The sequence below is a fragment of the Acomys minous genome (genome assembly GCF_964271855.1).
Source record: "Acomys minous genome assembly, chromosome: 3".
NCBI classification, from domain to species: Eukaryota; Metazoa; Chordata; class Mammalia; order Rodentia; family Muridae; genus Acomys; species Acomys minous.
In genome coordinates, this window is record NC_140485.1 from 9324755 (window position 1) to 9346749 (window position 21995).

The 21995-nt window shown below is 44.1% G+C and overlaps 1 protein-coding gene across 4 annotated transcripts in view; it reads left to right on the forward strand.

Moving 5' to 3' along the window:
- Positions 1-21995, forward strand: part of SEL1L2 (SEL1L2 adaptor subunit of SYVN1 ubiquitin ligase) — a 121584-nt gene that overhangs the window by 96009 nt on the left and 3580 nt on the right. For 3 of the 4 annotated variants that reach the window (XM_084774935.1, XM_084774936.1, XM_084774937.1), the window contains 8 exons: positions 1450-1518; positions 2702-2779; positions 9565-9627; positions 10368-10455; positions 13051-13199; positions 14347-14512; positions 14613-14687; positions 17658-17830. In XM_084774935.1, coding sequence (XP_084631061.1) covers positions 1450-1518; positions 2702-2779; positions 9565-9627; positions 10368-10455; positions 13051-13199; positions 14347-14512; positions 14613-14687; positions 17658-17830 — 861 coding nt within the window. Of the gene's footprint in view, positions 1-1449; positions 1519-2701; positions 2780-9564; positions 9628-10367; positions 10456-13050; positions 13200-14346; positions 14513-14612; positions 14688-17657; positions 17831-21995 lie in introns of those variants that run through there. The other variant, XR_014777771.1, reaches the window with a different exon arrangement.

Genomic DNA, 21995 nt, shown 5'->3' on the forward strand with positions numbered 1-21995 from the left:
CACCTTTGACTGCCAGTAGCTCCTCGACTAGGAACAGGGCCATATAAGACCCTTCCCACCCATGCTGTAACAACGGCAACCACAGCTGCCGTGAGTTCACAAGTGAAACCTGTCAGGAAGACAGCACTCCTCCTCATCCTCAGGCTCATACGTTCTTTCCATCTCCTCTCCCATGATGTTCCTTGAGCTAGTGGGGGTAGAAGGCGGGGGTGGGAAATGCTCAACTCAATTTAGGGCTGAGTGTTCAACAATAACTTATTCTCAGGTCTTTGACCAATCATGAGTCTCTGTATCAACTGTTTCTCGCGGACTCTGTGCTTAACATCGACAGGAAGACCGGCTTAGCAATACAGAAGTAGCTCTCAAATAAGCTGGCAACATTTTTTAGAGACAATTTTTATATAAACTAATTACCCATATGTCTTGCATTTATATTTTATTCTCTTTGGGAAGGGGGCAGATCATCTCCCATTAACCCAGGCAAGGTCTTGTAAAGAACGGATACAGTGTATTCAAATATGACACCAAAAAGTTGTCATTAAGTCTCATTCCTTGGGTTGGTCGCTTTTATTTCTCAGGTACTTTCTAGAAAGTCAAGATGAGGCTTAGAGAGTATAGCAGTACGAGATAAGATTACTCTAGAGCCGGGCGTCGTGGCGCACACCTTTAATCCTAGCACTCAGGAGGCAGAGGCAGGCGGATCGCTGTGAGTTCAAGGCCAGCCTGGTCTACAAAGCAAATCCAGGAGAGCCAAGGCTACACAGAGAGACCTTGTCTCGAAAAACCAAAAAGAAAAAAAGAAAAAAAGAAAGAAAAAGATTATTCTAGAATGTTTAATCTTGTTACTTAGAAAAAGCAGAGAGTTTGCTGGTCTCTTTCATTTTGATTCAAAAGAAACTGTCTTGAAGCTGACTTATACAAAAGACATAGTCCCAGCAAGCAGCTGTGTGTGGCTGGCAATAGGCTGCCTCATAAACATCAGGATTCTGCCAACTGTAGTACAAGCTGTCTCAAAATAAGTACATAGTAGCCTACTTTTCCAAATAATGAACTACTTAAATCTGTAGCTGAGATTCACTTTCCCCTAAGAAGCCACATGCCTACCTAACTTTTCCAAATATGAGGAGAAAAAAAAGTCTTTATATTCTAAATTATATGTAATATAAAATATAATATAATATATACTCACCCTGTTTCAGAATACACACGTGCATGTGCCTGCACACACACACACACACACACACACACACACACACACACACACACACACACATGTACTCTCCCACTCCTCAGGTTTATGGTTGAAATAACACTTGGAAGAGTGCCTTGAACAAAGCGGTTATTTTACAGATATTTTTGAAAGCATATTGAATGAATAAAATCTAGTTCAAAAGCCATTTTGTGGAATGTATTTGTGACTGCCAATAACACTGTTCCTTTTCTCTCCAGAAGGCACTATACTACTTTTTAAAGGCAGCAAAGGCTGGCAGCACAAACGCCATGGCATTTATAGGAAAGGTACATGCTTCTAGTTCATCAGTACTCGTCATCCCTTTAAAAGCTAAGAAATGTGGGGTCTGAGGAGGTGTCTCGATCCATAAAGCTCCTGTTGCCAAGCATGATGACCTGGGCTCAATCTCCACTACACCCCACCCCAAAGCCTGTCGTGGTTATGCAGGTCTGTAACCCCAGTTCTAGATAGGGAGAGACAGACAGGTCATCAGAGATCACTGGCCCGCTGGTCTAACTGAATCAGTGAGTCCCAGATTTAGTGAGAGACTCTGCTTAAAAATATAAGGAAGAGAGGCCAGCGAGACCATTCAGCAGATAAGGCATTTGCTAGGAAATCCCGATGGGCTGAATTCAATCATCAGAAACCACATGAAGGTGAAAGAGCCAATTCAACAAAATTGACTCTCTCCCCACTCCCCTCTCTCAATGGACTTGAGATATCACTCAATGTACGGCCAGCTAAATGCAGGGTAAAGTGTTACCACCCTTGGAGAACTCAGTTATGCCCGCGCTCAAGAGGCACTCAGCTGCAGCCAGTGGGTGGGACTCCTGCCGTGAGAGGAAGAAGCCTATTAGAGTATCAGCCTTTATCTGCGGCACCAACAGAGCCTTGAAATACACCTGGCCTGGACTCTTCAGAGAGTAGCTATGAGCCTGTGAGTAACAGGCTAGCTGCCATCAGAGAATGGTACAAGCTCTGGCCCAGTCAGGTGTCCCTTCCTCCACCCCTAGAATAAGAAACAACTTTTACCCCAACCAAAATCAAAATCAGCCCTTATGTTCCCTTTAATGGGATATTCTCTCCCATTAAAGAGACCACTCCCTGTACTCCCCAGGGCTGCCATGGCTCCCTATAGCCAATTTGCATTAGTTACCATGGGAATAAGCACCCTGCTTCCAGAAATGTTACATACTGTAATTTAGATGCGAGGAACATGAGAAAAACACAAATAGGGTCCATTTCTTTGTCCTGGGGCAACATCACTCTAGTGTGTGTGTAGTAGGTGACAGTTTCTCCTGTTTTCTTACTTGAAGGAAAACTAGGATAACGGCACAACTTGACAACATAAAACCCAGTGGTGCTTATTATATACACAATGCTGTGGCAATCATCAGTGCTGTTTAGTTTCAAAATATTTGCATCGCTCTTAAGTGATTTTGCTACTTACGTCCTCTTCTTTGTCTGTAGATGTATTTCGAGGGGAATGCGGCTGCACCACAAAATAATGCCACTGCCTTCAAATACTTCTCCATGGCGGCCAGCAAGGTATACACTCAGCCCACCACAGTAATCATATAAAATAACTGGCTTCTGTTCCAAGCTGACTGATGACCAAAAATTGTCTTCCAAGTCCTAAGCCTTTAGGATACATGTATAAAGTGAGGACATGACCATTGCAAGGTGTGGTTGAGGGGAAGGTTTTTATTGTCGATATGAGGGAGAGTACAGCTAGGGGCATCTGGAAGAGTCCAGAACAGGGAGAGAAAGCAGTAGACTAAACATGGCCAGGGGACTGGGCCATGAGAAAAGGGCGGGGACAGTGGGAGAGGAGGAACAAGAAAGAGAGCAAAGAGCAGACCAAGAAAGGAAGACAAAAGAAGACGAAGACAGCGCATGGCCAGAATGGCAGGGGTTTGTGGGAATGAAAATCTGAGGCAGGGAAGCTTATGAGGTGGGGAATTTTGGGGTAGGGGGCAGAGTGAGAAGGATGGAGAGGAGCCAGGACACCACCATGGACTCCAACAGACACCTGCGGCAGCTGGGAGAGCCCAGAGGCCAGTGTGCACTTCAGTATGCTAACAGGCACCACAAGTAGTCATTTGTCCAGAGTTTCCTTTGGACCTCACAGTAAGCCTAGAAACGACATTTGTATCCGAAGAAAACATACCATCAGCAATAAAATACTGAGCAGGAGCATGGACGGATATGGCCTGTCTTCCATCTTTTTGGTAAATGAAAAGGGCAGATGCTCATGGCACCCTTGCTGGAGCCAGCAGGAGGCTAGACTGAAGCTTAGCTTCCCTCTCCCCCAGCAGTAGCTCAAGCCCTGCCTTGGGAACAGGCAATAAAGGGGTAAGGGGTGGAGAGTGTGCTTTTTTTAATTAATGTATTCATATTACATGTCAATTGTTAGCCCATCCCTTGTATAATGGAGAGGGTGCTTTAATCACTGACTGCACAGACAAAGACAGTCACCATCCAGCTTTCCTCAGGCACAGTTCATCTAAAGGCTGGAGCCCCAGCAGCCCACAGGGACGCTTGCCAGGGCAGTAGCCAAGGAAAGGGGAAGAGCACGGATGAGCTTGAGCACCAACCCTGACGCTTACTCCCCCGTGCAGCCATGGATAAGCTATTAGCCTTTCTGTGCTTCGCTTTTCCTATCAGGAAGTTGGGAATGTAAGATTTGCTTGACGTCCCATTATAAAATACTAAAGAACTGCCTGACATATAATAGTTGCTGGATATTAACTGTTGTCCTTTGTAGTCTGGATCCACAGCCAAGGCTTGTGGCTATGAGGGAGTACAGAGAGGGTGTGACAGTCAGCCCCCTGCATACCACGTTCCATATGCATGCACTCAATTAACCATGGATTCAAAAATTGTAACTGAATACATACAGGCATTTCTCTTGCCCTGTCTTTTTCTCAAACCGTATAACAACCATTTATATCAATCACCTTGAGGGTACATTTGATATGTTGTATAGACATGATCCCATGTACAGGGAAAGTGCATAGGTCATATGCAATAATATGTGATCATGTGTGAAAGGTCCAGAATCTAAGGACGTTGGTATCGTTGGAGATCCTGAAGCCCGTTCCCCCACCAGAAGCCGAGGACATTCATGATACATCTCCTGCTGTTGAAATCTTTGCCTTGCTGGGTGTGGTCGAACATAGCTTTAATCCTAGCACTCGGGAAGCAAAGGCAGGCAGATCACTGAGATTTCAAGGCCATTCAGGGCTACACGGTACTGTCTCAAAGAGGGGAGGCAGGGTGGAGGGCAGGGTATCCTAAAGGCAAAAAGAAACTATCTTTGCTGTAGGCTCAGTGAAGCTGGCATCTATCAGCTCAGACTTAGTATACTACCCCAAATCCTTTTTCTACACAAGGAATGACCTCATCTGTACTGGCTGGTTTTGTGTCAAATTGATGCCAAGCTAGAGTCATCAGAGAGGAAGGAGCCTCAGGTGAGGAAATGCCTCCATGAGATCCAGCTGTGAGGCATTTTCTCAATTAGTGATCTCTGAGGGTGGGCCCAGCCCATAGTGAGTGATCATCCATGCGCTGGTGGTCCTGGGTTCTGTAAGAAAGACTGAGCAAAGCAGGGAAAGCAAGTCAGTAAGCAGCACCACCAGTCCATGGCCTCTGCATCAGCTCCTGCCTCCAGGTTCCTGCCCTGTTTGAGGTCCTTTCCTGACTTGCTTTGGTGATAAACAACAAAGTGAAAGTACAGTCTGAATAAACCCTTTCCTCGCCAACTTGCTTTTTGGTCATGGCATTTCATCACAACAATAGAAACCCTAACCAAGAATGCCATCCAACACCCCTTAGCTTAACCTTGGAAAATGGCCGATGGACTTTTTGGTACCCACAGTAAGAAGTATTTTTTGTGTCCTACAATCTTATTCTGTAAACTGGCAACCAAGATACAGTTGGATCAAGAATATTTTCAACTGTTCTCTGTTTTTACAAGCTGCACACTGCCTTAGGAAGCTACTGACAAGCAGCTCATAGCTAATTCTCTGGTGGTTAAATTACTGGGAGGCTGGTCCTCAGCACTTCCCCCTTGTAATTTGTATGAAATTGTTACTCCTTGTCTTCGAGACAGCTATTTGGAAAGCTGTTAGATTAGGCAGACAAGGCAGGGGGTTGGGGGCAGACTGAAAGGAGGTGACTGAGGAAAATCTCTTGTAATCGGGAAAATAATACTGATTTGTTACTCCAAAGGAATTTTGCCAGGAAGCTGGGTGTGTGAATTTGCTCCCCAGATACTTGACGATTTGTAACTAGCAGTGACCCAGACGAGTTATATTTTAACCTCAGCTTTTCTTCTTTACAAAGGAAGTGTAAAACTGTATTTAAAGTAATGTTCAATGGCATTAGATGGGCACAGCTACATACTCTGTGACCATTGCCTGAGCAACTTATTAGATGTCTCATACACATTTTTGTTTTGCAACATAAAAATAAAATAATGTTCTTGGGGTTGAGTTCAGTAGGTAGACTGGTTTGGTTTTTTTTTTTTTTTTTTTTTTTTTTTGGTTTTTTTTTCTTTTTGTTTTTGCCTGGCATGTACAAAATTTTGGGTTTAACCTTTTGCATCTCATAAAGCAGGTGTGATACAAGTGATACATGCTTATAATCCTAGCACTCCCGAGGTAGAGGCAGGAGGATCAGGAATTACATATCAAGCTCAAGGTTAACCTGGGTAACCTGTCTCCAAAAATGTGAGTGCGTGTGTGTGTGTGTGTGTGTGTGTGTGTGTGTGTGGTGTTGTTGTTGAAGTTTGCTTTAAGGTTTCATCAGAACTAGGACATAAAAAAACACTTTACAAACATCAAGCCCAACTCTGTCTCCTCACATGTATCACGCCCTTCCTTCCTGTAGTCCGCAGTCTAAGCAGAGCTCAATCATCTTTCTTGTCACTAAGCTTCCCACATCCTCTTCCTCACAAGATCCTTTCATTCTTCTGAGTTAGCACCATCCCCTCTCCTGGGCTTCTTGAGCTTTGGGCCCTCTCGCTTCTTTTCTAGGGCCTGAAGTCTTTGTTTCCCACCCCCCAACTTGAGGAAGACCAGGCCCTAGCCTGTTGCTAAGGTTCATTAAAGGTCAGGAAAATGACCATCTGCTCCCTACATTCATGACATTAAGCCCTAATGTGGAAGTTGTATATTGGGAAATTGGCTAGACATATGTTTTTGTTCATCCCAGAAAGTGCTTTTAAAATCAGTAAACGTCCCATCAAACCATGGGTAGTCAGATCCTTTTGTGGTTCATAACTGTGATAGCCCATGTTAAGAAGGGCCTCCCTCAGACCTTGTTACCACGTTAGCCTCTGAGGTGGGAAAAAAATGATTTCTGGCTTTTCTTTGAAGATGGCAAGAGCTGACTGCGCAGAATTGCTGTTCTGTGGCAACAGCTGGAGCAGAGATACTAATACGCTGTGCTGTCCTAGACAAGGCAGACAGACGCCCTCTGGTTTGCTTCACTCTCCGACATTCTATCAGTGGCCTAATTGAGTTACCCCCAGATGGAACTCAATGACGGGTCAAAGTTGGAGTGCACCCAAAGCCAACTTGGCAAACCAATGAGTTTATTGGCTTTCCTATAGAGTAAGAGTGACATACAGCTCCGGTGCTCAACCTTCCTAATGGTGTGACCCTTTAATACAGTTCCTCATGCAGCCATAAAATTATTTTCTTTGCTACTCTATAGCTGTAATTTTGCTACTGTTAATGACTTGTAATCTGATATGCAGGATGGTCTTAGGCGACCCCCGTGAAAGGGTTGTTTGTGACCCACTGGCTGGAAACCAGGGACTTGGAGGAACATGGGTGACCCCAGAGCAGCCACCCCACTGGAAAGCCTCTGTGTGGCAGAGACGGTGGCTTTACCATCATTGTATGCACCACACACTCCAGTGAGTCCCCAAAGTGTGAGACAGTGTGCAGCTGAAATTGAATTCCACAAAGCAGGAAGGAGGGTGTAAAAGGGAGCAGCTGGAATCTCAAGCAGATGGTCTGACAATTCCCCTTCCTCCTGTGAGGAGGCAGCAATGAGGAGGGTCTCTCACAAGCAGAAATGACCATTCTAACAATGGTAATGGCCCTCACACGCAGAGGATGACGTCACATGACTCGTTACATCACCAGCACAGAGCTCGGAGATGACAGAGTGGGCAACCCCTGTCTTAAGATTCTAAATATATGCTCTGGCCTTAAGACCACTGAGTCATCCCGTGAACAGATGAAGGGAAGGATTTCGCTCTGGATGTTAAAACGCTCTCTCCCTCCTTCCTCACCATTCCTCCCCTTCCATTTTATTTTTTCAACATTTGCCACGTCCATCGCAGTCGGTCTTATTATTCCTTAAACAGAGTAGCCATTGATTGTTAGAAATCGCAGGTGGATGTGAGAGAAAAAGAAGAAAGGACGAGGTGTAGCTTGGGCACAGAATGCTTGTGTACTTCAAGGCCTCAGGACTGATACCTAGCTCAAAACAAAGAGGGAGGGCACTTGTGCCACCTGTTTAATGTTAGTGGAATGTCCCAAGGATTTTAAAAATATAATATTAAATCCTTTAAAATGCACAGGGTCAAGCTGGGATTCTTGAGATAGTGTCTGAAATTTGCCTTCTCTGCTTCTGTGTTCCTTTGTGGTCATAGGGGCATGCTCTGGCTGTGTCCACAAGAATTAAATTTAGGTTGTTAGGGGACACTGGAGAGCTTTCTATCAGAACTTAACTTCCCGCAGAAACTCTGTAAGTCTATAAAAGAGATCGACCAGCAGATCTGCTGAACAAAAGCCAAGTGGCCAAGCCCTGGCTCCCTACACAGCCACCAGAGGGCAAAACACATAGGGGATATTCTTATCAGAGAGAGAGACAGAGACAGAGACAGAGACAGAGACAGAGACAGAGAGAGAGACAGAGACAGAGACAGAGAGAGATGAGAGAGAGAGAGAGAGAGAGAGAGAGAGATGAGAGAGAGAGAGAGAGATGAGAGAGAGAGAGAGAGAGAGAGAGAGAGAGAGAGAGAGAGAGAGAGAAAGAGAAGAAAGAGGAACTCTGTTGGAAAATCACTAGGGGTGTGTGTGTGTGTGTGTGTGTGTGTGTGTGTGTGTGTGTGTGTGTGTGTGTGTGTGTGTGTGTGTCAGAGAACATCTTTCTGGAACCTATGGGTCTCATAGGTTCCAGGGCTGGAACTCAGGTTGTTCCACTTACACACCAAACAATTTTACCCAGTGATCCACCTGGCCTGTGAGGAAACAATTTTAAGCCTCACTTCGTCCAGGGCTGACACACTAAATGCCCATATAACAGAACGTGTTCTACTTGAGCACTTCCCTCTCCTTACTGAAAACACCACATTTCTAGAGTGTTGAGCATAGATGAGAGAAAGAAATGATAATTTAGCATCAGGTAGATATCAGCGATGTTTATGACCCATTGAACTTGAATAAGTGTATACTGTATAACATAATAATACATACAATATATATAAATAATATATACAATATATTACATAATATATACAGATCAAATTATTTACTGTTAGCAATGGTTACACTAAAATCCAACATCCTGAAATGATATTTGGTCATTGATGTCAACTCCCTTTGGCCAAATTAGGTAACAGTTGTCTGAATAGACCTTCCTGCTCTAGAAAACACACCCATCCTTTGAGTATTGGCTCAAATGTCACTACCATGATACTTTGATTCTCTCAAGCTCTTAGCACCAACCGAGCAGCCGAGTATCCCTTTTCATTTGCCCACAACATTATGGACCTATTTTACTCCAGGACTTACTACATTTAGCACAGCTAAGACACTAAACCCACCTAACCAGGCATGGTGCTGCAGGCCCATAACCTTATTAGGGCTCCGGAGAAGGAGGCAGGAGGACGGGAAGTCTGATTACAGCCAGGGCTATTTGGTGAGAACCCTAAAACAAACAAACAAAAACAAGTGGAAGGAAGGAAGTGGGGGAAAAGGTGACCCACTTCTTTGCTATAGCTCAAAACCCACAAGTCTGTAACTCCAAGGCGGAGTTTACCTCGTACTCTGCCCAGTGCCTCTTCTGGAATCCCTCACAAAGCAAGCACTAAGTGCTGAAAGAATGAACTAAAGATCTGTCTTCCATTTCCTTCTTTTTTTTCCTGCCAGGGAGGAGGTTGTGGAGGTGTGAAAGGGTACTAAATAGGCCAGAATGACTTGCCATCTGCCTGAGTGATGGCCTTGGCCATTGCTTACTGGGCACATTTGGAATATTTGAATTGATTTTGCAGTAATTTTCCTTATCCCTGATTTTTTTTTCAATTCTTCTAGGGCAATGCAATTGGCCTTCATGGACTTGGTCTCCTTTACTTTCACGGAAAAGGTGTCCCTGTGGTAAAGCTCAATAACATTGTCATCCTTTCACCATATTTCTAGCATTTGGGGGGTTAATATTATATTAATGGTCATGCCTTAACGTATAGGAAGTGAGGTCTTTGCTTTTTGATTGATTTTATTTCATTGGTTTGGTCTGGTCTGGTTTGGTTTGGTTTTGGTTTTTCAAAAGAGGGTTTCTCGATGTAGCCTTGGCTGTCTGGCCTAGCTTTTTAGATCAGGCTATCCTTGAACTCACAGAGATCTGCCTGAGTACTGGGATTAAGAGGCGTGCAGCACCATGCCCAGCTAGGAATTGGCTTTTATTGTTTAGTTAGTCAAACTAGTATATCTTACAGAGAATAAGATGATTCAGTAAAATCTCTATGAGGAGACAAAGGAACAAACCTTCAACAAAAATAGCAACCACAGTTGTATCTGAGATTCACGGGGTTAACTAGCTTTTGAAACTGCTGCTTCCTGAGAATTTTATTGTAAGAGAAATGTATCTCTTTAGCTTCATATGTCTTTAAAGTGACCTTTCCCAGCCTAACAAAACCAACTATCAATGCAGACAAATATGATTTATAATGGAATAAGATTTTTATTTCTTTATAGAATCTAATATAATAATGAAAACCTATTTCTGGTGCTGTTTTAACTGGCGTATAGGACACTGATTGTACTCTTGAACTGGAATGTGTTTGTTACCATGGAGTTATGCATATAGCTCTGAGTAATACAGTCTAATTATCTTACAGAATTATGGTGAAGCACTTAAATACTTCCAGAAAGCTGCGGAGAAGGGATGGCCTAACGCACAGTTCCAGCTAGGCTTCATGTACTACTGTAGGTACCACAAATATGGCTACCTTATTTAGGATGATGTATGCATTTGTAAGTCATCTCCTCTTATAACAAACATCAAAAGTCTGAGTGGCTTAAAAAAACATTAAGGTATCAGTTTAAAAGAGCACTTTAAAGAAATGTAAAGACTTGGACATTAGTTGAAAAAAAGTGCAGTGAGATAGATCTGTGTCTCAGGACAGCCACCTTTGACAAGCTTAACTTGGAAGTGCTTACGATAGCCAGTGTACACATCCAGAAGCAGCTGTGACCCTCACGAGAGAGGATAATGTCAAGAAGAAAGATCTGAGCCATAAACACAGAGGTGTAAGTTAAAAGCAGTCAAGCTTGCAAAGGAAAAAGAAAGAATGAGAGAAAAAAAGAGATGTGTCTATAATCAAATCTGGTGACCCTTTTTTTTGGGGGGGGGGCATCTTAAAAGGATAAGCCAAAGAAGAATGGCCATCAAAAAGAACAAAATCCTGGAAGGGAGGGAGGGGTCAAAAGGGACCCAAAGGGGCAAAAAAAATATAGAACTTTCCAGATAGAGTAAGTGGATGAGACTGTATACGTTTGCCTGGTAATAGGGCACAAAGTCTGGTGATAGCAGTAGAAGGAGCAGCAAAGGGGGAGAGAGTTGGGGGAAGGGCAGAGGGAGGAGGAGGAGGAAGTGAAAAGGGAGGAGGGAGAGGAGAAAAGGAAGAGGAGGGAATAAGGCGGGAAGGATGGAGAAATGGTTTAGTGCCCTTATTGTGTGGTCGATACGGAGAACCCTGATGAGATTATTGTATTTATTGGAAAGAGGACCAATTACTTGGCAGTGAGTTAGGGTGTGAATGCAAGGTGAGAAACTAAACACAGTTTCCAAAAGAATAAGGAACTGAAGGGAAGAAAATCCAAGAAGGAATTGTTATAAAAATGATAAGAGATATGGTGATAATTAAAATCGATAAGAGGAGGGTTCCGAGAAAAGTTAGTGGCACTAAGGTGCAATTGATCCTGGGCAGGTGGAGGCTTCATGATGGAGAAGTGGGTCCCTCATCCTGCAGGCGGGAAGGGGGAGTGAAAGATCCAGAGCATAAACCTGGGGCAAGATGGTGAGCAGGGAGGCAAGTGAGCAAAGACAAGGTAGGGCTGGCCTCAGTTATGTGCCCTCTTAGAGCAATAGCGAAGTCAGTAGGGTAAGGGGCCTCAGACAGTGAGGGGCATGTGTAATAATTTCTATGGGAGTTGAAAGACGGGGCAGTGAGGACAGATTCCAGAGACCCGGATGTGCCCTTACTCAGTCCTTCATGCCAGAGGTGGACCCAGAGCAACAGTCAGCTCTATCAAGGAGGTCACATCTGTGAAGAAGTCCGCTGACCTTCTCCGCTGTGGCCCGGCAAGAGGGCCCGTTTTGTATCATGTTCGTGTCCACTATCTTGCTCTCCTAATTCACTTCAAGTCCTCAGCTTAGAATCTGTCCGATTCCTCAAGCTTCCAGGAAAAGAGTAACAGAAATGGCTTTGCCTGTTCTAGCTTGTTTTACTCTCTCAGCGTATGGATACCCCACAGTTTACAGCTGAGCAAACTGAGTCATATCAAGGCCACACATCTTATCCAAAACTACACAGCCAGGCTGGGATTCAATTCTAAGCAATCTGCCTCCAGACTTTTTGCTCTTTTTAATTTTTTAAAAACAGTTATCTATTTGCAGCTGGGCAGTGGTGGTGCACGCCTTTAATCTCAGCCCTCGGGAGGCAGAGGCAGGTGGATCGCAGTGAGCTGGAGGCCAGCGTGGTCTACAAAGCGAGTCCAGGACAGCCAGGGGTACACAGGGAAACCCTGTCGTGAAAAAAAAAAAAACAAGCAAAAAAATTTTATCTATTTGCTTATCTAGTTAGACATAGATTCTCACCATGCAGTCTGGGCTGGCCTTGGACTGAGCACGCTCTTTGTATAGTCTCCAGAGCGCTGTAATTGCAGGTGGGTGCCACCACGCCAGGCTAAGCTACTGTTATTGCTTAATTCCTCTGTGGCACTGCTGTTAAAAAGCCATAAGGCTTTAGAGCTAGAAAGGGTGTAAGTCGAATCAGGGAAAGAGGGAAAGCCCCCTCCCTTTCGTAAGTGAGGTCCCTTGGTGTGAACAAGACCGCAAGGAGTAACAGGAACTAGAGAGCTAGGCTAAGAATCTCTCCTGCCAGGGATCTACCGCAGCTGCCCAGCACCTCTGCTTGCTCACTCCAGTCATGAGCTTAGACAGAGCTGCTCTTTATTGCCCTGGTTGAGCTCTACATGGATGGTGAGGGGAACGGGAGGAACGGGAGGGCGCATATAACAATAACGGTAAGGAGATCACAGCGGATCTCTCATGATTGTGTAATACTTCAACTCTCTATGGACAGGAAACAGAACAGCCCTTCTTTCTTAATTTTTCTGAATGGGTAAAGATCATAGAGGAACTCAGTCACTCGCCTCCAAAACAGTGAATCTGAGTCTGTTTGGCTTATGGTCTGGTGGTCTTTCCCCATCCTGTACAGACTAGTGGGTATCCACCGTGACCAATATACTTATAGATTATTTTTTAAATGAGTGGCTCAAAAGAATTTTAATTTTCAGCTGGCTCTGGAGTGTGGAAGGATTATAAACTTGCCTTCAAATATTTTTACCTGGCATCTCAGAGTGGGCAGCCTCTCGCCATCTACTATCTAGCCGAGATGTACGCAACAGGCACAGGCGTGCTGAGGTCATGCAGAACGGCCGTGGAGGTAAACACGGGGTGGCTCAAACAGCTCTTCCATTTGCCTCACACAGTGGGTTGGTGCCGCTGTTTCATAGCTCTTTTCTTGCAGTTGGAAATGAACACTGACAGGAGGAAAAACAGTAGCAGATCTTAACCTAGGGGAGCTGAGAGAGACGTGGCCTCTTCCCTACCCCACCCCCCTTGAGTTTGCCTCTGAGTTCGGTTTAGAAGCTGAGTCTCAGCCCTCAGTGGGATCTCCAGAGCAAGCTGGCTCTCGAAGTTGCTACTTGGGAAATGAAGGCTTGATTTAGCTCAGAAAATGTGGCCTATTCCTTCTCAGAAAGCAGGGTTGTTGGGTTTTTGATGGTTCGGATGACAATGGAGAAAGTGGGTTTTTTTTCCAGCCTGAGCCAGTAATGTGCTTTTCAAAAGAGTGCTTCTAGAACCTTAATGCCCTTCATTGATTTATTAAATACGTCCGCTGCACCAGTATAAATACCTCCACGTTGCAATCTGGTCCCTCTGAAGCTCATTTCAAAAGCTGCCAGCTAATAATCTATCTTTAGATTTGTTCCTTTGCCAACTTCCTAATGAATTATGTATGGCTAACCTCTTTTGGTTATATAAGGGCTATTCAGCTAAGTTGACATTTGTCCCCATGGAGCTCTGCACACCTCCCTCCTTACTGTGTCACCTATACCCTCCGGCACTGACTTTCCTTCCTTCGCATTTCCGCAACAGCTGTAGCCTTGTCCGTGCAGAGCAACAGTGCCTTGGAGAGGGGAATAGGGTGAAAGAAGGCAAGAGGGAGGAACAGTTGAGATGTAATCTGAATAAATTAATTAAATAAAAATATATATACATAATAAAAAATGACAGAATCAACAAGGAAGCCCTCCACATTAATATTTCTATCCTGCTGAATAGCCTTCAATCCAGAAAAGTTTATTACACAAATTAAAAAGGAGCCTGGCAACGATTTGCTAAAGACAAAACTACTCTGAGAATTTGTGTGCCGATAAAGGTATTAATAATTTTCAAAGCTAGGCAAGTTTTTCTTAAAAAAAAAAAATGTCTTGCCTTGTCAGCTAGCAGAAGCTGAAGACTGGGCCCACAGAACACAATACAGGATGAACCTAACTGGCCTCTTTGATTTCTTTTCCAATCTTCAGCTTTACAAAGGTGTCTGTGAACTAGGCCACTGGGCTGAGAAATTCCTGACAGCCTACTTTGCCTACAAGGATGGCGACGTAGACTCCTCTCTTATTCAGTATGCACTGCTTGCCGAAATGGGATACGAAGTAGCTCAAAGCAATTCAGCATTCATTTTGGAATCTAGTAAGATCTTTGCAATTCCCCGACCATGCATATGCATATATGCACACTACATCCTCATTTAAGCCTTTTTAATGGGATGCTTTCTTTCTTTCTTTTTTAGAACAAGCTAAAATTCTGGAGAAAGAGAAGATGTACCCACTGGCACTCCTGCTATGGAACCGAGCCGCCATTCAAGGTATAAACAGATCAAAATACGTGCATAGCTGGACTCTGTCCATGACTGTTCATCTGATTTGCTTCAATTGTGTTGTTGGGCCCACAGGCAGGAAGGGACAAGGTGGCAAGCAGGGGCCACTTCAAGCTATACTGGGGTGAGAGGTCATTTCTGAGACTTTGTTTTCTTCATTATTCTCAAAGTCCCTTGGTTTAGCAAGCCTTAAGAATTTGTCTCTGTCTCCATGGTACCAGAGCTGTTGTTGGAAACATGATAATTTTACTCAAGAAAACAATTTCTTTAGTCTGGCTTTAGTCATTCATTTGCTGAGCTGCTTCCTGAGCTAATCTGAGATGTGACCTGCGTCCCTATGAGTTTGAAGGCAAAATTAATTATGTACTGGCAATGTCTGACTTCTCATCTAAAATGAGGCACTGATGATGACAACATACTTCAGATCTCCACTCTAACCATCAATATGGTAGAATTCTATTTTTAAAAAGCTAGTATAAATAAGTGGAAAGATCCTTTCTTGGTACCTCAAAGCCTTCCTACTTATTGGTTTCATATGTGGTAAGGACTGTAAACTATCATTGCTTGAAACAGCATTGACAGGTGGCATTTGAATCACCCTGTCCCTTCCAATTTCCCCCCTAAAATTATAGTATTAAAATCAGAGTGATGTCGCGCAGCTGTCACAGTTAGCATTTGGATGTGTGAGGAACTCTGGCAATAAGAGAGCAATTTTATTTCCAATTAGGTTTCTTGAAATCATCTCCTGTTAAGGCTGAATCATCCCTTTTAACAGGAAGTAATAGGATAAAAAATGATTCTCAGCTGATGCTAATATGAGGCAGAGGGGGAAAAAAGCCCACAGTGGTGCCTTCGCAGACCCAGCTGAGCTGGTAATACAGCAGCAAGCCATCAATGCGATTTTAGTGGGAAATTCTATGTTTTCTAAAATGCAATAAAGACCTTATTTGGAGTGAGAAAACAACGCCAGCAATCTCTCTGCCATGGCAAATCAGCTCAATTGCACCAACATACGTTTATTTCAAGCCAGGAAATGGCATGGAAATTGGAACAAAGAAAAGTTGAAAATGAAGAGATATTAATTTTAAATTGAACACACACACACACACACAAAGTTGCTGAAAATAATCATGCGTCACAAAAGATCAGCATGCCCACTCTCAAATCTCTGGCTGCTGAGTGGCTCACAAAGGGTAGAAAATCTACTAATGAAAGCTTCCAAGTAGTCACTAATGCTTCTTTTAGTGGCTGTTTCATGTGAAGAGGGCACTGAGCCATCATGGCTCAGACACCACTGTGCAATCGTGGAACTGAAGTAGAAATCTCTCTCTAGTCAACCGATCCATGCAGGAGCCTGTCAGAGTGACCACATGCACTTAGTCTGTAGCACTCATTAGGATACCGCTGCTCTGAGGACAGCCTTGTTCACTCTCCTCCAATCTCAGGGACCTGGGGGCTGCTGCTCTTAACTGCAATGTTTAAGAATACACTCGTGCCCCATCCCTTTGTGACTATGCCAGGATGGAACCTTGAGGTCAAGGGGACCGTTTCAAACAAAATTAGAGATGGAGTGGGTTTCCCTTTGGGCATCATGTCTTCCCTGGCCTCTGTAGTTCCCCTTGCCTGAGTGCCGTTCCCATCAGTCCTTGCTTCCACTCCCCTATACATTTTGGTCTTGGGGTTTGGTTTGGGTTGGGTTAGTTTTAGGTTTCTCTGTGTAACCTTGGCTGTCCTAAACTCACTTTGTAGACCAGGCTGGCCTCGAACTCACAGAGATTGCCCTGCCTCTGCCTCCCTGAGTGCTGGGATTAAAGGCGTGCGCCACCATGCCCGGCTCACCTATACATTTTTTATGAATTGCCTGGGAATCAGACTCTGAAAGTTAATGTCTCCATCAGCTTAAGAACTTTAAAACAGTAGCTCTGCTCAAAGGGAAACAAAGATGGCACATGGTGTCACATCTCTTTAAAGTATCTGTGCTTTAATAGGAGACACTAGAAGTATCATTTTTAAAAAAATAGCCACTGCACTGAGCCAAATGGGCAGAGAATTCTGGAAGGAGTCCTAGATCTCAAGACATACCTCAGACCCTGCTACATATGGTTCCCATTTTCCAGGGAAGTCCAGATTTTGTGAAGGGTTGGCCACAGCTGAGTCAAATATCCAACATGAATTTTTCCTCATCCTCTCAACCCGCAGAACAGAAGCATGGCCATCACTTGAGGTACTCACTCACACACTCACACACACACACACACACACACACACACACACACACACACACACACGCAAGCACCACGCAGGCAGGCACACACGCACATGTGCCATGCACAGGCATCTGCTGTTTCTAAGTGACCTTCAAAAGAATGATGTTGCATATCTTTAAAAGTAATGCGATTTCCCCCTTCCTTAATATATCCACATATCCATGTTTGTTGGAAAGTAATATCCTAATTTACCTCTGGGGAAGGCATTTTCTAAAAATATCCTAGCATGTTTGCCTAATCATTCCATAAATATTTATCAAGTGCCATACTAGGATCCAGAACAATTTTAGTAATTAGGAGCCTATGGTTCTTGCCTTGCCCTGATGGGGCTACTGCCACATGCGAGTAGAGTTTTAGGAAGGAATTTTAGGGGCAGGAAAGATGGAATTTACTTTTCCAAGAGTTGCTGTCCTATCTCTAAAATATGAATTTAAAAGGTAAAATGTGGAATTTATCATTTCTTTCAGAACATTATAACCACGACAATTATTCTGCAATGAGGACCACTAGCACTAGGCATTGTTTTGTGCTTCATAGAGCACATGCAATCTTGACTGTAGGATTTTGAACATTTCATGTGCACACATGTACATATGCATGTGTATGTGGTGTCTTTATAGCTTATTGGGTTGACTTACTGAGAACCATACATGAATCTCTTGTGATTCTCTCTTGCTGATATTTCTCTCAGGGAATGCTTTTGCTAGAGTGAAAATTGGAGATTACCACTACTACGGCTATGGGACTAAGAAAGACTATGAAATGGCAGCCACACATTACAGCATCGCAGCAGACAAGCATCACAGTGCACAGGCCATGTTCAATCTGGCCTATATGTATGAACACGGCTTGGGAATCACAAAGGTAATTGCGTGGGTTCAAAGCTAGTAATGGCAGCTGGGTGAGAGGAAAATTCCACTGATGTCATTAATGTGGAAGAAGAGCAAGAGTCCCCTGGGCTAGCACATATATACTATTACCTCCATATCCTCCATTTATACCAAGGACATAATTAGTGGGTAAAAGAAATCTAATTTGGACCAATCTAATACACAAATTCCTCCTTTCCCCAACACATCTTTTTGTAGTAAGCCCTGACTCTGCTTCTTCACCTCAAGGACTTAGGCACTGACCCCTCCCACCAACTCCTAAACTGTCAGTAACAACAGCCAGGTGGAATGAGGCTCAAGCTAGAGAGTAAGGTGGCACTCATTAACCTAGGAACAGCTCACGAAGCAACTATTACCTCCATGACACCATACCTGGGAACTCTAGAGAGGCCTCAGAGATTACAGAGATGGCATCCGTCATTGATGGAAGAAAGCTCACACTATACTACAGGCGCTAAGGGGGTGGGGAATCCCTTAGTCAGTGGGAGTAATCAGTCAGAAGATGGATTACGGGTCTAAAAGGCAGAGGCTGGTACGTAGGCATGTTAAATGGCAACATTAACCAGTTTGGCTTAGGTGATATATATATAGATATGTAGTCATAAATATAACCTTGCAAATCATGCATCTTTTTGATGGGGTAAGTGCTCTGTTCTTATGTGCATCAGGGATCCATACTGCAAAGATCAAGTCATTCAACTATATTTGCAGAGCTCTTTAGTGGTGGGCCCAGACTGTTACACAAGGCTTGCCTGATCCCAAGTATTTCAGGGGAAAAAAAGAAAGAAAGAAAAAACAAAAACAATGGGACTGACAATGAGCCTTTCTTAGTAATCAAGTTTATCCTCTCCAGCTTATACTGCTAATCATTTCTAGGGTGAAATCCTGTGGAGAATCTCGGCTTTCTGTGCTTTCTTCTTCAGTCCAGTGGGACTGACAGTTGAGAAATTAATTATTGGGACGGAATTTGATGAGAACCGCTGAGCCGGTGCATCTATAGCCAAAGGCTGCTTATTCAGGACTGACCGCCTGTCGGTGTGGACCCCACTGTCTTGCTCTCCCCACCTTTACCTGATCATTTTCATCAGCCTCAGCACCCTGAGCAATAAACTATCATCGCCAAACCCAGCCTACTTGCCCCAAACCTAGCAGATGGTAGCTATCTGTGTCTGTAACATGGACAGGACCAAGCGGCTAGATTCAATAATTCTCTGGCTGCTGCCTATCGATCTTCCACATCCCACTGCCATCCACATTAGAGAAACAAAACTGATGATACCTGGCCCAGGCCCACCCCCTCACACCCCCCAACCACCCCCTGCTCTCGCCCCACCCCCTCCCCCTCACCCCACTTAAAGTATTAAATGAACAAGCCTATGTGGAAAGGCTTTGTAGTTAAGCAGCGTGTGGAATGGCTGCCATTTAAATCAGAAGGGAATTTGAACGACTGCTACGTTTTCAATAAGATCAAAGGTTTTTATTCATAATTCCTCATAGGAAACACCGTAACCCAAGAGAAGCATCATTATAGAAAGTGTACAAATGACCCAACTCAGTGTGCTCTACTCAGCTACCTCTCCTACCCCATCCCCTACACACACACACACACACACACACACACACACACACACACACACACAATGATTCAGAACAGAACTCAATCTCTTAACAGCCACATCTTCACCATGATGTGAAGAGACTGTTTTCCACCTGTGTCCCTGGAAGCAACCTCCCAGAACACATGGCCACAGCAGCAGGAGAGGACATGCTGTCCGGGACCCAGCTGTCAGACCACATCGGTGACTTGGGGTTCCTTCCAGAGTCAATGGTGAAGCTCTTTGCTGGACACTTTCTTCACATTCAGAGAGCAGCTGTTTGGGCATCCCTTTCACACTAAGAAAAAGACCTGCAGGGTCTTCCCTCTGTATGCTCAATTTTCTTAACAAATATATTTTATTACAAACTTATTAACCAAGTGTACGTCACTTATACCCCAACTAACCTAAACGATAGGAAAATGTAGATTAAAGAATACAATAACAAAACTGTAAGGATATCAGTCCCAAGGAACAATTCTTCTGGCGTAATCAGCAGGATTTCTTCCTCTGGGACCTGGAGTAATCAGAACCCAGAACCTCAGCAGGAGATCTCCAAAAAACCCCGCCTCCAGTTCTGGGCTCCTTTATATATCTCCTCCCAGAGTCTGCTCACGGATCTTTTCAGCTGGCAACAATCAAGCTCCCACATGAGGTGGTTTGTCTTCTAGTGGATTAACCTCACCTGTTCTCTCACATCCCACACTGGGGATCCTAACAAAAACAGGTTTATCTCTCCTTCATCCCTCTGACCACTTTTCTGTTCCTTCCTGCCAGGTTTCCTCTTAACTCACAGACTGCTCACTTGAATATTTTTCTCACTTGAAGTCTTCTGGTTTTTGTTTATTGTTCGTTTTGGCAGAAAATGTCTACATTAAAAACCAGAGGTGGAACTAGGCGCGGTTTCACACACCTTTGATCCCAGAATTCAAGAGGCAGAGATAGGCAGATCTGTTAGTTTGAGGCCAGCCTGGTCTACAAAGTGAGTCCAGAACAGCCAGGACTCTGTTACACAGAGAAACTCTGTCTCGAAAAACAAACAAAAAAGAAAAGGAAAAACAAAAAAGAAGAAAACCAAACCAGAGATGGAAAAGACACCAGGGGCTACATTCAGACCTAGATCTCAGGATTTTGGATTCAGCTGATGAGAGATCACTGGGTTTTATCCTCACTGATCTCTTTTGTTTAGCAATTAGAAAAATATTCACCAAGTGTCCAAGGCAAAGTTTATTAACCTCATCATCTCATAGCCAAATTAAATAAAGTGACTCTAATTTTCAACATAATCATCCTGATGAGTTCAAGTCCCAAACTTATTCCAGCTGCTCTGCGAGGACGGCCTTTCCAGCTTGTCGGGGACTGTAGCATTGCTTCATCACAGCGCTTCACGGTCCCTGTTACCAATTCTTGAGCACACCAGTGAGCAAAGTGAGTGTAATGTCATTTGCAGAGAGGCTCTGAGAATGAAGGAAGGTGGGTGGGATCGTGTGCTGTAACCACTTGCATTGAAGGAAGGAAGGTGAGGTATAAACTAACTCTTGTGGAGTCCGTGGAAAAACATGAGCCACTGATGTCTCAGCTGTCTTTGAACCTGAGGTAACGCAGACAGTTCATCCCAATAGCTTCCCTGACAAGCACCTCAGTTCAGGGCGTTTCACCTTAACTCAGGGTCAGGTCTGACAGCGTATTGTGGGAACCTAAAATAACACCTTGTTGCCCAAATCCCTTAGTGGATGGATGCCCCACCTCCTCCTCCTCCTCCTAAATTCCCAAGGACACACCAAAGAAATGTTCCTCCAAAATTCACCCTGAGGAACTAATGGATTTGGGGGGGGCTTTACTTACACAGCACGGGTCAGGAGTTACTGACGGGATGGTGGGTGATCCCCAAAGCAGCCACGCTGGCAAGTTTTCACTCAGCATGGATGTTGACTTCTCCATAGTTTCAAAGACAGATCCTCCCAAGCCCATGTAGTCTAGCGCCTCACGGAGACCACATGAAAACAGGACAGAATTACAAACACATGCCTGTGCGAAGGAGCTGGATACTGAACTGAGGGCCCAAGGACCCTCCCCAGCTCCTCCTGCTGTGAGGAAGTGTCAACAATCTACAAAGGCAGCTGTAAGGACATCTGCAAGCAGACTCAGCTGACCTGATGAAGATGGCGCTTGCTTTGTGGGGAGGGTAGTGCTCTGCAGCACACCTGGAGTAAAATTAACCGAGGATACGAACATAAAAAGAAGCATTCTGCTTGAAAATTACTATGAGAGTCTTTGTCAGTTTGTGTTTCTAAAAAAAAATTTTTTTTTAAATCATTTCAGAAGCATATCCATTCCTCCTGGCCTTCCCAACTGTGTCTGCTCTGCATCAGTTCTGAATTTTTAATCACTATGGTCTATTGCAAAAGCTACTTGGCACCTTCAATTCTGATGCTTTCCCATTACAATTCTATTAAAAATACCTCTGCCCATTAGGGACTTATAATCACTAGTCCTCTACGGAAGAATGGCTGGCTAGTTAGACTACATTTCCCAAAATCCTTT